General features: G+C 37.0%; 2 protein-coding genes across 6 annotated transcripts in view; both read right to left on the bottom strand.

Moving 5' to 3' along the window:
• Positions 1-4,765, bottom strand: part of NADK2 (NAD kinase 2, mitochondrial) — a 45,995-nt gene extending 41,230 nt beyond the window's left edge. Inside the window, exon 1 of one of the 2 annotated variants that reach the window (XM_053592193.1) lies at positions 4,362-4,765. In XM_053592193.1, coding sequence (XP_053448168.1) covers positions 4,362-4,664 — 303 coding nt within the window. In that variant the 5' untranslated portion in view covers positions 4,665-4,765. The remainder of the gene's footprint in view (positions 1-4,361) is intronic. The other variant, XM_053592201.1, reaches the window with a different exon arrangement.
• A 6,126-nt stretch (positions 4,766-10,891) lies between these two features.
• RANBP3L (RAN binding protein 3 like) overlaps positions 10,892-16,824 on the bottom strand; it is a 57,066-nt gene continuing 51,133 nt past the window's right edge. For all 4 annotated transcript variants that reach the window (XM_053592139.1, XM_053592147.1, XM_053592166.1 and 1 more), the window contains 3 exons: positions 15,208-15,350; positions 13,130-13,316; positions 10,892-11,649 (listed from right to left, as the gene is read on the bottom strand). In XM_053592139.1, the coding sequence (XP_053448114.1) occupies positions 11,606-11,649; positions 13,130-13,316; positions 15,208-15,350 (374 nt within the window). In that variant the 3' untranslated portion in view covers positions 10,892-11,605. The remainder of the gene's footprint in view (positions 11,650-13,129; positions 13,317-15,207; positions 15,351-16,824) is intronic.

Here is a 16,824-nt window from a genome sequence, read left to right as displayed (position 1 = left end):
CACTTTTAAGTATTTATTTTATGGCTTTATTTACACACATATGAATGCAGAAATATTTAATAATAGAAGGCATCAAATTAAGGCACACAATGGAATAATGCATATACTATCAAAGAAAAATATGAAAACGCTCTTTATGGCAATCTCCACAAATAACGATAAGTTAAAAAAAGATGCAGAATATGTAGAGTACGATGTCATATTCTTAGAAATAAAAAAAAATTATCTGTTGTTTGTAGATAACTACATATATTACAAAAGTATAAAAATATTCATGGCAAGGATATGTATTTCAGGATAGTGGTTAATGTCTGAGGAGGAAGGGAGGGAATGAGATGGGGAGGAATACACAAGGAACTTTAACTGTATTTTTATTGCTTTGTTTAAGAAGATGTGAAGCAAAAAAAATGGCAAAATATAGCAGGTCCATGTATACTTATTATACTATTCTCCAACTTTTTCTGTACATTTGAGATATTTTGAAATGAAAGTATTAGATAAAAAAATAAATAAAACACCTAAAAGTTTAAAAACAAGATGCAGAATAGCTGACACAATATGTTAGACACAGAAAAAGAATATTTCGCTGTGTTGATTTGTATGTATTGCTTACTTCTGGAAGGAAACACAAGAAACTAAAAACACTAGTTACTTCCAGGGATAAAAATAGAAGGATAGGTGACATTAATAAGAGAAAGATTTTTCATTGTATACTTGTTCGTCTCTGCTGTTTTGAACAATTTTAATGTGCTACTAATCCATAAATTATCAAATTAAATCAGCACAACACCTAATGGAAATTAAAGCGACTTGAAATTCCCAGAACAAGAAGTTCAAAACAAGAAATGATCAGAAATGAAGCTCAAGACGTGGAAAGGAGCCCCAGTTCATGAAGGGACTTATTTGGCATACTAAGGATCATGAACCTTCGTCTATGAGAGTTTCTCCAAGTGTGATCTGGGGACCTGGGTAAAAATTGCAGATCTCTGGAATTCAGCCAGAGTCAGAAATGTTAAGGGTATGTTCAGAAAAGCAAAGTCTGTGTATTCTCCACAAACTGAATCAGAATCTTGGGTGCTAAGGTTCAAGCAGCTGCATTTTAACAAGTGGGAGGTGACAAAAGCTTATAGTGAGCTTCTGAGGAGTTCTAAGCAGAGGAATGAAATGGCCAGATGTTCACTTTAGATAAACCACTCTGTGTCTGGAAGATTTTTAAAGAACAAGATTCAGTTAGGAGGCTCTGGCAATATTCCGGATTATGCTCTTATATTTGATAAATCATATTGCACACCATATGCCAAAAGTATATGCCCAGGAACTACAACCTAAGCCATACCATCTTTTTCAGGAAATAAAGTAAGGAAAACAAACTCCTAAGCACTATACCTCCTAATAAAGGCAATCCAATAATAAAGCAGACTAGTAAATCAAACTATTCTCTCTCATTCTGAATTTTAAAAAAAAGACTAAAAAATGGGAACCATTAAAAAGGTCTGCCTTTGAGGTTGTAAGACTTTGAATGGATGAGAGAGGAAGACAGAAATTAATGACTTCAAATTTGGCATATATTTTTAAAATAAAACCTTTCTGTAAAACTAACAAGGCATGTTCCTGGTGTCAGAATCCTTTCCAAATCAGTTTTATTTCATCTAAAATTTTAGTTTGTGAGTCTCAGGGATCCTGATTAACAAAAATTCCACATCTGCTAACTACTACATCTCTTAACGGTGCAAGTAAACTGTAATAGTAGTTTTATTAGACTTTGCAAGGTCATCAGACAGTAGAATAAAATGTTTGATGACAAATCCCGTATTCAATCAGTAGAGGGAAAGATAAGATTTAAAAACAAAGCAATGTAACCAATATAAGAGAGTAACTGAAAATCAAAACTTTAACCCAGCTTGAAAAATGTAAACCTACTTTGTACATGCTTAATCAACTAAAACTGTTTCCTCCAATTATTTATGTTTACAAACTTAGAAAACCATGAGACTTCAGGGTATAAGATTATACTGGCTTTCCATCCTTCATTTTCTATATGCATTTTAACAAATAACAGGGACATATTTTGCATCAAAAACACCAACCACCACCAAAATAAAAAAGAATGCTTTGATTCAAAACTGAGTTACCATGACACTACAGACAGAGCAGCCATGGTGAAGACTCACAGAAGCACATGACCACTTTCTTTTATGTCCAATTCACATGATTTATACACTATAGTATATTTTACCCCAGCAATATAGCAAACAATATTAATCATCTTAATCCCATAATATAAATGATAACACAAGTACAAATCAGTAAGAAATCAATCTGAAAAAACTGTAATGGCAACATCAACAAAAACTATCCCACTGTCTGGCAATTACAAAACCGTACTCTAAGGTTCAAGAGTTTTACTTCAAAGCTCTCTTATCCCAAACATAATTTCCTAGCAATAGACAAATATTTGCCAATTAGAGATTTCTTCATGCAGAGTGAGTACACTAGGTAGTTCGATTTTTAAAGACTTACTCATTTTGCCTACATTTTAAAAGTTTTTTTATTAGTGCTCTAGTTCAGGGGTCCAAGAGTTAATTCTAATTGAGATGCCATTTTCTTGAGGCCTTGAAAAAGCCTGTGAGTTTCAAGATCCCAGCACTAGAAAGGACCTTGGAGGATATCTGATACAACCCTAGCATTTCTCATACTTAACTATGTGAATGCACTTTGAAAACTGACAATACTATGCAAAAAGTATCATTTTCACCCATGAGGCCAAGGAGTTAAAAACACAGAAAGTTAACCACACAGAATCAGAGCCTGGAATTCCAAGCTTCTCAACCCTCAGTCTCACACTATGAACATGCCGAGTGTACTATTTTAAATTGCAGTGGGAGGCTTCCATATCAATGAAATTGTATAAAGAACGTATTTGTGCACATATGGCGTTTGACAAATTCTAAAAGCTAGACCTTGGAAAATTTTAAGTACAGCCCAAAGAATATACCCTTCCCCCAAATAGAAACAATGTACTTTTTCTGACATTACCTCACCCCCAGTTTCACTCTCTAATATAAACTCAACTATCCTAACTTCTGTTCAAACTGTTGATTATTTAAATGGCACAGTGGTTTCTAAAAGCTGCTACCTTCAAACACTTAGGAAAAATAGAGAAAACAAATCTGCATCTAGACTCCCATCAGGTGAATGTAGTGCTTTTTTTCAATTAACTCATCAAACCAGGTAAGATGTTTAATGTTGATAACAGATTCCGCACTTAAGCAAAGATGATTTACAACTTCATTGTGCTGGCTCTACACAATAACTTCCCTGAAGATTACACAGGATATCAGATGTTTAGAACGAGCTGTCTACTCTTGCACAGAATTAAACTAGATTACAGTTTACGCAAGTAATTCCAAAGCCTTCTGGTCCACAGTGCCAACAATTAGAGATTTCCAATACAGATTTTTCTAGAGATAGTTCTCATGTTACCATTAGCGATTATCTTTTTCCTGAAGTTGGTGGGTGGAGAAATGGAATTAAAAATTAAAAAAAATAATAATAAGCGGCTGAGACGATCAAATTCAGCTTTTCTTCTTGGATTTATATAATTGGCAAAGATATTAATAAATATGCCAAATATAGTCTATTGTGGCGGTAAATGCTACATTAGAGATGTAGGCTATTTTTTCATACATAAGTCGGTATTATGCCTGTCATTTCTACTTTATAACATACATTCAAGTCGAATTTTCTCCCCTGCCTTTCTCAGCACCAAAGACACGTGTGCTTTGAAAAACAACCTGCTAGAACCTTGTCTGACAACCACGTTCCAGCTGAAAAAGGCTCTCCCTGAAGGGCTTTCCGGACTGTCCCAGGCCTTGTGGCCCCGCAGAGTAAAAGGGGGTGTGTCCGCGGTTATCTTCGCCCTCTTTCACTTAACCCTGAGAAGCGCCCCGGAGTTCCCTCTCTGGCGCGTCCAGATCTCAGGCTACTGGCCCGCTTTCTTGGGGTGTGTCACAACAAGGGGGTGGGGGTGACAAGGGAACAAGGCACAACTGAATCCCCAAGCCCCTCTCACACTATGGGGCGACTCCACTAAGCAACCCTTCCTCCCCCAGCAATGGGGCGCTCCGGTCTCGGAGGTCTCAACTAATACTGACCCTCTCTCTCACACACACACAAACACATACAAACAGAAGCAAGGCCGGGAAACCCAGAAGAAGTAGGGAGCAGCGAGAGACACAGGCGGGACATCTGGGGTGCTCTGGGAAGAAAAGTCATCCCCCGAGGTCTCGCCGAGGGGGTGCAACCGCCCCTAAAGCTCTGGCCGAGCCAAGACACAACGGCGGGGGGCCTCGGGGACCCACCAGCTGCTTCAGGTCCTCCTCCGAGAGCTCCGCGTAGCGGTACCGCTGCTGCTCGAACTCGTAGCGGGTGGTTTTGGCTACCACCACCACCCGGGAGGGGCGGAAGCCGCCGTCGGGGCGGCTGCCACAGCCCGCCAGCTCGCGCGGCTGCCCCTGCCCCAGGTGCCGCTGGCCGCCGCAGTCACCGCCCGGCCGTGGCCGCGCGGCAGGGCCTCCAGCGCCCGGCCCCCGCAGCGCCGCGGCCCCGCCGCCCGCCACGCGACGACAGCTGCCCAGCAGAAAGCCTCGGTAGCAAGTCATCATCTGCCGGGCCGCGGCTTCAGGCTCGGGCTCCCGCCGCCCAGAGTGCGCGCTACCCGCGCCTGCCCGGCCTCTAACTTCGCTCCCGGCGAGCAGAGGTTAAGTGCGGAGACTTGCGTGGCCCGCGCCGCTAGGGGGACGTTCCCAGACGTTGATGAGGGCGGGGAAAGCATGGCGATTGGGAGGCTGGAGACTCCACGCCAGGGAAAAGTGGGCGGGGAAGAAATGGAGGCCTAGGGCTGGTGAGGTTTGTTTGTTTGTTTATTTGTTTCATTTACACCTGCGCAATGGTCGCTTCACGGTCCCAGAGCCGACCTCCCGCTCCAGCCCCGTCCCTGCGGTTGCCCTTCGCCCGCCCCCAGGCTAACCGTGTCAGCCAATCGGAGCCCGCCGCAGTTTCGGAGCCCGAGGGGCTGCGAGGATTGGCTGTGCTCGGGGGAAAGGGCTGAAATCCTATTTGGCGTTGGAGCTGCCCTGAGGAATCCTGCTGGAACCGGTCTGAGGCGGCGCAGGGGCAGTGGGCGGGGCTTTGAGGGACTGGCGGGAAGGTAGGTGTCAGGCGCTTTTTCTCTCGCGTTCTGATCCTTTTCGTTACCATCTATAAAACTAGACCACATGCCCGTTGTTCGTTCATTTAAACAATGCCTGTTGGATAGGTGGTGTGTCCAACCCTGGGCTATACCGGCCGCATAATTTTGTGGGGCCAAGTGCTAAGTGAAGGTGCCAAGCCCCTTGTTCAAAAGTCTTAAGAACATCAAGATGGACCGCAGAGCATTAAGCCCAGCACAGGATCCTCTAAGCATGGCACCGTGTGCCCACCCTGCTGACCACCAAAGAGCCATCAGCCCGGAGGGAGAAAGGCACAGCTATTGAGGAGCTCTGAGGATAAAGGGCAGAGGAGTCTGGCATTTCTAGATTGGAAGATAAAGGTTGAAAAACTGCATAGGAGAAGAGTGAAAGGGCTAAGAATGTTAGTAAATTGGACTTTAACCTTATAGGCAATAGTTCTTTGAAGGCTTTTAACCGGAAAGGAGTGGGTTGAAGCAATGTTTGACAACTATTGATCTGGCTTTGGAATGCTGAGTAGATTGGGAAACAAGAGTAGGAAGGGAAACGCGGAGGCTCTTAGAATAATTACAAGGGAAGTGATAAGGAAGTGGGCTAGAGTAGTAGTGATGGGAATAGGAGAAACAGCTATCATAAGGGGAGAATCAAATGGCACACCCTGGTTTTGAATTCCTTCTTTTCCGGAGGTCTTCTTGCTTTGGCACACTCCTGGCTCCTTTGTAGTCCTGGCAGCACCAGTAAGCTTCTGGACTTTGGGCAGGTTACTTCATCTTTCTGGGCCCCAGATTTCTCATCCGTAAAATGCAGGGGTGAACTAATGTGATTCCAACTAAAGTGTCCCTTTCCAAGCCCAAATTAATTCGGTGAATCTGTGACTCTTCTCAGCTAGCCACCAGCATGGGCATTCATTCATAGGTTTATTCTATTTACTGAAGGCCTACTGTGTGTCAAGTAGTGCATTAGACTGGGAAATATACACATGAGTCTGATAGGCATTCAGCTTACTTTTAAACGTTCTGTAACGGACCTCTTCTGAGAGAGAACTTTGCCTCTCAGCAGCTGCTAATAGTAACATAACAACCTTAAGTAACCTGAACTTTGGGGGAGGTTGAGTAACTTATCTGGGACCTGGACATCTTCAGACTCCTTTGTATTCTTGATATTCTAAACTTCCTAAGTCATTGGATATTAGGAAGAAAGAAAAGGAAAAAGTCATGGTACTGAAATTTGAAGCTTAGGTGAATGAGAGACCGTTATTTGATTAACTTAATGGGGAAAAAGGAGTGGGGAGAAGCTGTTAGGGATCAAAATCTGAGTTTTGTTGTGCTTATGTAAACTTTCAGACCACTTTTCTTCCCACTTCACGGATAACTCAAGTTTTTGGGTTTTGCACATTTCCAGCTATAAATGCATACATCAGTATATCAGTTGGGATATCCTTTTGTCCATTATTACTTTGCATCCTATCTCCTTCCATCTCAAATATAGCTTTATCAAGTTATCCTCTCAGATATCTCAAGTTTCCCCTCCATACTGGATTTTACTCTTTTGTAATTAAACATGCACACATCTTTGATATTTTTAGAATTTTTTAAAAATCAAAGAGGCTTCTAAGGCCTGGTTTTTACATATTGTCTGTCTTCCCTTTACAGTTAAGATCCATCGCCCTGGGTAGAGTGCTCCCCACAGCTAAGATTCTTGATAGACTAGTTTGTTCATCATTGCCACATCTCTATCATTCCCCAATCTGTTGTAATCTAGCTTTCCCCACCACTTTACTAATTGCTACTATTTCCAAGATTACCAAATGATCTGATTGAAACTCCAAAACCTTTTCCAGTCCTTGAATTACTTGATCTTTTTTCTTTCTGAAGCATTTGAAATGGTTATCATTTCTTAGTGAAATCTTATACTCTTGTCTCCTAACACACCAGTCCTTAATGGTGTTCCTCTGACCTCCCTCGTCTCTTTTTTTGAGTTCTTTCTAAGTCTATCTCTAGGATCTGTCGTTCATCCTTGTATTTTCTTCTCTCTCTCTCTTTTTCTCCTGGATAAGTTCATTTACACTTGTATAATGAGCCTGGGCCTTAAAGTTAGAAAGGCTTTGGTTCAAATCCCAACTTTATTATTTGTTACTTTTGTGAATCTTGTACTCATTGGTTAACTTTTCTGAGCCTACTTCTTCATTTATTAAATACAATACCTACCTTATAAAATTGTAAATATATGCACAGATGCCTAGCCCTGTGCCCATTATTACAAAGTAAACTCTGGCAAATATTAGCCCCTTTCTCCTTTCATGACTTCAACCACTACCAATGCCTTTAGCCCAGATCTTCCTCCTGAAGGTCCAATCTTTCTCTAGCTTCCTGTTGGATAATATCTCTTGAGTCTTCACATACAATACACATCAACTGAGTGCAACTGAGTGCATGCTGTGATTCAGGTATCCTACTAGATGCTGGAAGTTAAATGATAAATAAAAAGATTCCTGTCCTTGAGGAGCCTAAAGTCTATGTGAATATGGAGGAGTAGGTCTTAATTCAGCCTAAGAAGAATTAGGAAAGGCTTTCTGGAAATCCCAAGACTAAGCCTTAGAGAAGGAATAAAATATTAACCAGAATCAGCAAAAGTGAGAAAGGAATTCTGTAGAAGAAACTGCCTGAGGAAATGCATAGAGGCAATAAAATAGCATTTCTGAATTCCTACAGAATTTAAAGGAAGTCAGACAAATTCTCACAGGTGAGGCTAGAGAGGTAAAGGGGAAAAGAACATGGAAAATGTTTATCTTAGAAACATTGTTTTCATCCTGCATATGCAAGTTGTAATAAAAAGGAGAAAATGACACAATTAGTTTTCCAGAAATTATGAACAGGATTTTTTTTTTAGAAGGAACACCAGCGGTGAATAAATACCTAAAAAGATAACCTTATTAAAAAGCAGAAAATACAAATTAAGGTCATAGGGAAAGAGTGTTTTATATCCACTAGACTAATACTCTAATTGGTAGAAAACTTCTATCCATTTCATCAATTTTTATTAAACTAAACAGATGCCATTCATTTCAGTAGTTGCTGCCAGGCGAATACAAATATGTTTATTCAAAAGAACTTTGAAATATGTTTATGTATTTAAGTTTTTCAACTCTAAGTTTGATATCTTAAAAATTAACCACTACTGTGGTTATTAGATGAACACTGCCAAAAAAACAGATAAAACTTCTTGCATTCATGGATATAATATCAGTTTCAACTATTCTCATATAACTAAAAACATCTGTAGTGTTACAGAATTTCAAAACCCATCTATGGTGGGGCTGGTGTGCTTTTCTAGTGACTGAGCCTAGCTAGCCAACTACATGGTACCCTCAAACAAGCTTTACTGTTGTCAACATTTTATGAGGAAAATTATATATCACTGTGATATTCACAATTTGAAAATTTATAGAGTTTTTTTGTTTTGTTTTGTTTTTGAGACAGAGTCTCACTTTGTTACCCCCTAGTAGAGTGTCCTGGCATCACAGCTCACAACCTCTAACTCTTGGGCTCAAGTGATTCTCTTGCCTCAGCCTCCCAAGTAGCTGGGACTACAGCCACCTGCCACAATGCCCTGTGGCCCAGCTATTTTTAGAGACAGGGTCTCACTCTAGCTCAGGCTGGTCTCAAACTTATGAGCTCAGGCAGTCCACCCAAGTGCTGGGATTACAGGCATGAGCCACCATGCCTGTATATTATAGAGGTCTTAAGATGAATCCTTTCCAATCCGTAGAACTCTCTCAACCCCACTTTTGTGTACATTCTGACTCTGTGAAAGAAAATATTTATTAGGTATAGCCCTCTTTTTTTGACATTCATATACACTATAAGATCTGTATAAGATGTATTCCACTGGGGACTGAGGGTCCTTTTTCGGCAGCAATGGATATAAAATATTTTTTAAAGAGAAAATTTTAATATTCCATAATTAAGGTAATTCAGTTGGGTAAAATCCTATTGAAAGAGAATGTTTAGCTTATCTTAATACAAGATACATAATTAGATAAAATATTAGGTAGTTAAGTAAATTTTAATAAAAATAGCTTCTATAGAAATCCAAAATATATACTTTGAAATCATATACCTAAATGACTTATGAGAATGAATTTTGTTGTACAATTGATCTCTTCATATTAAATGTGGGCAAAAGACAGAAAGCCAAAAAGGAAAAGACTAGATGAAGATATAGGATAAAGAAAAACTATAAAATATTTCAATTTCTACCATCCCTCCAAAATAGCATTAAATATTTGCATAAAAATTAAAGAGAAAGTGCCATGAGCTAAATGTCATGTTTCTGTTCTTCATATTCTTATCACAATCCAGAAATTTTTACTCTTTCTCTTTCCTTCCTGAGTTTCTAACTCTATCTTTGGCTCTGTCGCACTGGTCTTTCTATATAGATCATAAATTAAGGTAATTTATGCATTGATATGTGAAGAGACATCCAAAGAAAATCATAGAAAGAATGAAGTCAACTTATGCTACATATTAAAATGTTTGGGGCCTTGACATATACTGCTTCATCTTCACCCTAGCGTGGGGACAAGAATGAATAGGCGAGGAAGATACAAATCTCTGTTCTCTTAGGCACTTTAAAGTAATAAAGAATAAAATATTAAGTCCTCTAAAAAAAATTATCGTGCGATCACAATGTTTCTACATCAGCTAAGATCTTACAATAAAAGAGAACCAGTGCTTTAATATCTTCTCCAAATGTCTCCTTGTTTATATTATGCTTCTACTGAAAATTTTCCACTGAGTATGTTCTATATCAGAGTCACTCTTCTAGATCCAAAAAAGTAAAAAATGAATCTCTATTTTCCATTCTTTTATCCTTTCCTTCATGCTAAAGCTCATTTTATTCTTTCCTCTACCTTTTCTCTTTTCCTCTCTCACATAAACTTTTTTTCCTCAATATTTTCTGAGTGACTGCTTAAGTTAAAAGTAAAGGAGTTTATGTACCATATTTCTCCTATAGTCACTGGAAGAATAAAGGGACCTCTCTCATTAGCTAATTCATGCTGTTAATAGTTACTTAGTATAAGGAAAAAGCAAAACTGAACAATAAACTAAATCACAATCTAAAAATTTAAGTCAACTTTCATGTAGTAAACTAAACTTTAGGGATTGGATGAGGTTTGACTTAATAAATGCATATATAGAAGTTAGATATCTATTATTATATAAAAGGTACTGTGATAAGTAATACAACTTTTAAAAATATATTCACATATATATTTCCAAATTAATTTTGTTCTTCAAAGTAGCACTTTGTGAAGTAATAACCTATTCCAAATATGTTGTCTTTGTTCAGAACATTTCATTTTCTAATTGTGCGCGTTTTTACCTCCTACTAGGGGAATTGTTTAGGGGTTACAAAACTCATTTTGAAACCATTGGGTCATCAAAGTGGATTGAAAATGAAATATGGCTGTTTTCTTGTATAAAAGAGAGTATACTTTCATGAAGTATCTCTGAAACAAATGTCAAAGAATAGCATCAAAACTATGTTGTGCAATTGCTGAAATTACTAAATTCTGCTATAATGGCATTTAAGAAAAAGATTCATTTGGCTGTATATGGTACATGTGTTTAAGAAAGGCCACACAAGAATATTTATGACAATTTAATTACATAAAGCAAAGACCAGGAAGTTAACATATTTGTCATTTTGATACATAGGTAATATATTACATTTTGTTCCTTTATTCAACAACTATTGAATACTGACCATAAGTCAAGCACATACCCGATAAAATAAAGACAAGTCCAAGAATAGATGCTCTTTCTAAAGGAATTCATATTGTGAATATATAAGCTTATATACTAAGAAATCCAAAGGCTAAATGAAAATATACAGTTCCTGGAGGATAAACATGATTTAATGAAATGTTATTATGCAATTCTAGTGTTTTTTAAGAAATGATTCTGAAAATTTAGTAAAATATTTCTTTTATGGCCAATGTATGACTAAAAAAAATAAGCATTTTTGTTAGATGTTTATCAAATCTAGCAATAGATGATTTTAAGTATCATATCCATCAATGTGATGAATAGTCAAATTAGCTACCAAATTCTAGTCAAAATTAACTTCTTTAAAAATGATAAATTTTGAACTACTGAAGTCCATTTTATTTGTCAAATTCTGTTATTCTCCATTATAATCAAAATGTAAAACATAAGAAAAATTTTAATTGCAACAAGTTATAGTTCCTAAACTTTCTATAAAAACTTTTCAAGGAATGAATAGATCTTCTCAATTAGTTGGAAAGGTTTAGTGTTTTTCAGTAGGGTGACCAATCCTTTTGTAGATGTTGTCACGTTAATAGTAGGTAGTGCTCATGAACAGGCAACCGACTGTCTGTACGTCCACCTAGAAGGATCTGTGATATAAATTAAAAATATTTTATATATAATATTATATTTAACTAGATTTAATATTAAATGTAATTGAACATGAATACCCATGAATATGTTCATTGGAAAGGAAATGAAAGACACAGACTCTACATTTTTACAAGTAACATTTGGAAATACAGCTAATAATTTTAACATAACCTCTTTTTAGATAATTAAGCCTTTTTAAATTTATGGGCAACAAAGTCCAAAAAATTAGATTTTTTATTGCTGCCGTAACATTTTAGCATTTGTTTGCAATAGATCATGAAGATTCATTTCCCCCTAAATGAAAAGGGGGAAAATAACAAGGAAATGGGATTCAGATGACTGACATTCGCTTTGCTTTATTGCCATTGTTTTGCATTAAAATAGTTGTATATTGCTTCTCTCCTAAAATGGAATAAAATAGAATATAGATTTCATAAATATATGTCATTGGTTGGTGAATTTGCTATTTAATCCTTAGTTCAAAATGATGTTTTGAACGAATGCCAATGAATTTTCTAATAGACCTCTTTTTTATTGTTTACAATATAAATATCATAATAATATAAAATATAATTTTATTTATTCATTTTCCATATTTCAAAGGGTAATGGACCATTTTTAGTAGACTTGTTTAAAATAGTATGAAAAATCTTATTCACTTATATTCACTTAGTTTTCTGGCTCAGTCATGCAGGTTATGAGACTGATCTGCATGTTTTGTACATTTTTCCTTCTGATTATACAACTAAAAAGTGATACACATGTTCTTTGATAGATTCTTAAATCAAGTATGACTAAAGCAGGTTTAAGATTTCAAAATGATGAAAAGATGTTTTTTACTATGCTATCTTGTACAGTCCCCTATAATACAAAATTTAGCACCAAGTGAAACAATTACTGAAAATTCTTGACTTTATTAGGATAGCCTCATCTATATAACAAAGTTCGTCTTACTGTTTTTGACATTGATTTTCTCCAAAAGGAATGATGAATTAGTTTTAAATCCCCTTGTCAAATACAAACACTGAATGAATCCTAATGAAGACCAGTTACAGAAACAGTGATATTCAAACCCCTTTCCTCAGATCCAAAAAGCCAGGGCTCTAACCACCACCCACTTTGAACAGATCAATTCTACTTTTTAAAAACCTACTTTATATTAAATTTTGTTGAGATTTTTTTTTGGGGGGGGTCACCCTGGGTAAAGTGCCATGATGGTCTAGCTCACAGCAACCTCCACTTGGGCTCAAGCGATCCTCTTGCCTCAGCCTCTCAAGTAGCTGGGGCTACAGGCGACTGCCACAACACCAGGCTAGTTTTTCTATTATTAGCAGAGATAGATCTCACTCTTGCTCAGGCTGGTCTCAAATCTATGAGCTCAAGCAATGAGAGTGCTAAGATTACAGGCGTGATCCACCGCACCCAGCCAAGTTTTCTTTTTTAAAACTCTGATCTAACTAAACAAAAGCTGTTTACCTGATTCATTTTTAGTGACTTGGGTGAAATCATCCTCATCGTCATCACAGCTATCACAGTTTAGTTGTTGGACTGTTTCTGACCGGCTCTCAGCTTGATTGACATCTTTTCGCTTATTGAAGCTTTGAAGCGCAACAAGACGATGATGTATTGCTGCATACAGACATCCTGTATCTTTGGCACTGGCCTGCATGAGAAAAATTCAGAATGAATAACTTATTAACATTAACCACATTTACAGATTTTTAATCTTTCACTATCACTAAGGAAGGAAGTATATGGCATAAATCTAGAATGTAAATAAGTGTAAACAACCCTAAAAGTTAAAGGGTAAAAAACCAATTAATCTTGAGTCAAAGTGCATCCTAAAGTGTATGATTTCATAAGGACCCCATTTTAAATTCAAAAAATGAAATTCTGTGATTTAAAATTTCTATTTGCATTTAAGCTTGTTAAGGACATCCCTTCCTCCACTCCTTTACACTATGAAAAATTATAGGGTTGGGAAGAAGAAAAGCCTTCCATTTACTTTCCATCACTTTGCTTAGACATTCTTCCAAACCACATAGCATTGTGGAGAAGAGCGGTCCATGAAATTGTATCATAAACACATCAGAAAGTCTTACTTTCCAATACTTTTCCATGCTATTTTTATGGTTGCTATTGATATAAAAATGATGGTTACAATAACATTGATACAACATTTACTCTTATAATACTATTTTTTAGTTCAATCCTTAAAACTGTGGGTTGACTATTTAATTTCCTTTATATTAGCAAAAGTAGTTAGCACAAGTATCCAATATATACTTGTTCCCCTCTTCCTTTTATAAAAGAGGAGATTATGACTCAAAAAGGTAAAATGACTTCTCTGAGTTGCTAGTCAGTATCTTGGCTGGGATTCGAATCTCAGATTTTTGTCATTCAGCTCAGTAGGATTAATGGAATAAATTATAGTCCATAGTAGAATTCTTTTACCTACTAAAATAAATTTTGAAGAATAAGCGACTATTAATGTCATCATAATACTCATTTGCATTGATAAGTTAAATTACATGTATGTAATATTTCACAATCATATTAGCTTTTTAATCTCAGCAGCCTGTTAAGGTGTATTAGTGTTACCATTATTTTGCAGATAAGTAAAATCAGTTTAAGGAAAGCTGGGTCTTGCCTAGAGGTCATATGGTTATATATGCATATACATACTTATACATATACATATACGTACACACAGATGGCCTGATGGTATCATTTCCCTAAAAATGGTAAACAGAGTTTGCACATTATCTTACCCTAACATTTTAGTATTCGATACACTTATACCTAACAGTGCACTTGCTGCTAGTTAACAAAACCTCTGGTTATTCATTGCTGGGCACTTAACCAACTTTTTTTTTTTCCACTACCATGGGAAGCCAAATTAATAGCATTGTCACTGCTGCCTGAATCACTGGGGTATTCAGCCTTCTGCAGTGTTCTGGCTCTTAAACTTATGGGGGATCTTGGGGGTAGAGAGATTGTTTTTAATGTGTTGGGGGTATTTTTGTTTGTTTTTTTGGCTTTATACTTACCAGCTCTCCTGAGTCTGGATCATGTATTTGAAGTTGAGCATTCCTGTTGCCTGGAACAACTAAAGCTGTGCTCCCATCTTGTTACCTTGGTGATTTACTCATGTCCAGAATTGGAATTTGCTGTTGGACTGGCTGTTTTAACTCGCCAGCCCTGTGTTTTTCCATTTCTCACTGGTTCCTTTCCTGTAATCCTGAAGCCTTCTCAATCTCAGTTTGCAGGATAAGTATCAGGCTTCAGACTCTGCTGACCTTCTGGGAACTATTTCTGACAATAGCCACTTTGGTGACTTAGTAATAATGTTGACATAGGTTAAACAGTAAAGAAAAGTGTAGAGATATGAATGCACCTACCATACAAATGTCTTAGAATGGCTATCAAGTGATTGATGTTAAATTCAGAGGCTTTAAACAACCCTAATGAATGGCTGATTTTAACAAATTAGTAATTGCAGAGACCTAGCAATATAATAGGATAATCCTCTGTCACTGAAACCTTTCACTTACCTGAATTAAAAATACTTTGATGGTATGGTCTTCTAAATCAGTAGCTGTTATTCGTAAATTTTTATGGTTTGCTCTTTGGATCTTCATTTGAGCCCACAGTTTGCTGTTGAGTATCAGCCTCAGACTGCCTTGATTGCGCATAACTGAAACAGGAACGTGATATACAGAAACATTGATGCCTTAGCCTTCCAGGAGAATTAGCTGTTTTTGAAAGTTTTCAGACTATATGTTCACAAGTAAATTGTAATTTGACTAGATTATAAATTGCTTTTTAAATTGTATTGGGCTTTATTATGTTGGAGAACTTTTTCTTAGCTTAAGTGCTGAGATTACTTTTTTTTTTTTACAGCAAGATTTAAAACTGATTAAAAATTTAGGACTTATTTTAAGACCTAGTGGTCAGAAGAATATTTATCTAAGAATTGTTCATTTCTTCATTGTAATGAAGAAAACTGAAACATTTCTTCATCGTAATTTCTTCACTGTAATGAAGAAAACGAAACAAAGACCTTAAGCATCCAAAAAGTAAAATTAGTTAAATAAATTATGGTCCAGCCATTCAAGCGAATGTTATAAACCTATTAAGAATACTGCTGAACTGTATTTACTGTTGTGAAAAAATGATCATGTTATACTATGTAAAAGAAAAAATCATGTTACAAAGCAAAATAAAAACGATTCTCAAATTTACAATCTATGTATGTATTTATGTAACAAGATAACAAACTGCAGAAGAATATATTCTATTAACAAAGGCTATCTCAGGAAAATGAGTCTTTAAATTATTTTATATTTTTCTTTTATTGATCCATATTTTCTGTTTTCTACAATGGACGCGTATTACCTGCATAATAAAAAGAAGAGTTGTTTGGGGGGTTGTTTTTGATTTTGTTTGTTGTTTTGGTTTGTTTGGAGGGGGTTGGCAGGCAGTAGAATTAAACCCGAGTAAAGAACAACTAGTACCTGCCTTAGGAACATTATTTGGTTGGGTTGTTTACAAACCTGTGTTCCAGTTACAGAACTGAAGACACTGTTCCTGCTCTTTTTTTTTTTGCAGTTTTTGGCCAGGGCTGGGTTTGAACCCGCAAACTGAGATACGGGGCCAACGCCCTACTCCTTTGAGCCACAGGTGCTGCCCTGTTCCTGATCTTTCAATTTAAATTTTATTCCTTATTCATTTTTAGAGCTTGATGTCTAAGATTCACAAATACCCACAAACCTGGATCCAACTTCTACCTGTGGTCTTTTGCGAAGCTTTGGTCTCTCAAAATTGAGAGAGTCTGAGTAAGTCTTGTTACATGACCCCATCGCTGCCTGTGCTCACTGTTAGTTTGGGCATCTGAACAATGTCCGTTGTGTCTTTTTGGATGCCAAACCTCTGATATCTTTCAGTTTGGCTCAAGCTTCTGATCATTACTCTGCCTGCAGGATTCAAAATGCCTTTTCTCCTTAGAAATTGACTATTCATCCTATCCACACACCATGTTTGGAAAGCCAAAGATACATTATGTGGCAAGTATTTTCTTTTAGATAAATGTTTCACTTTACTAAATAACTTCCATCATATTTTTTCAGATACAGATGAGATTACTATTTAGATGCATGCTGTGCTCTACC

Source organism: Nycticebus coucang, chromosome 1 (genome assembly GCF_027406575.1).
Source record: "Nycticebus coucang isolate mNycCou1 chromosome 1, mNycCou1.pri, whole genome shotgun sequence".
Lineage (NCBI taxonomy): Eukaryota > Metazoa > Chordata > Mammalia > Primates > Lorisidae > Nycticebus > Nycticebus coucang.
This window is presented reverse-complemented; position numbering and strand designations above follow the sequence as displayed.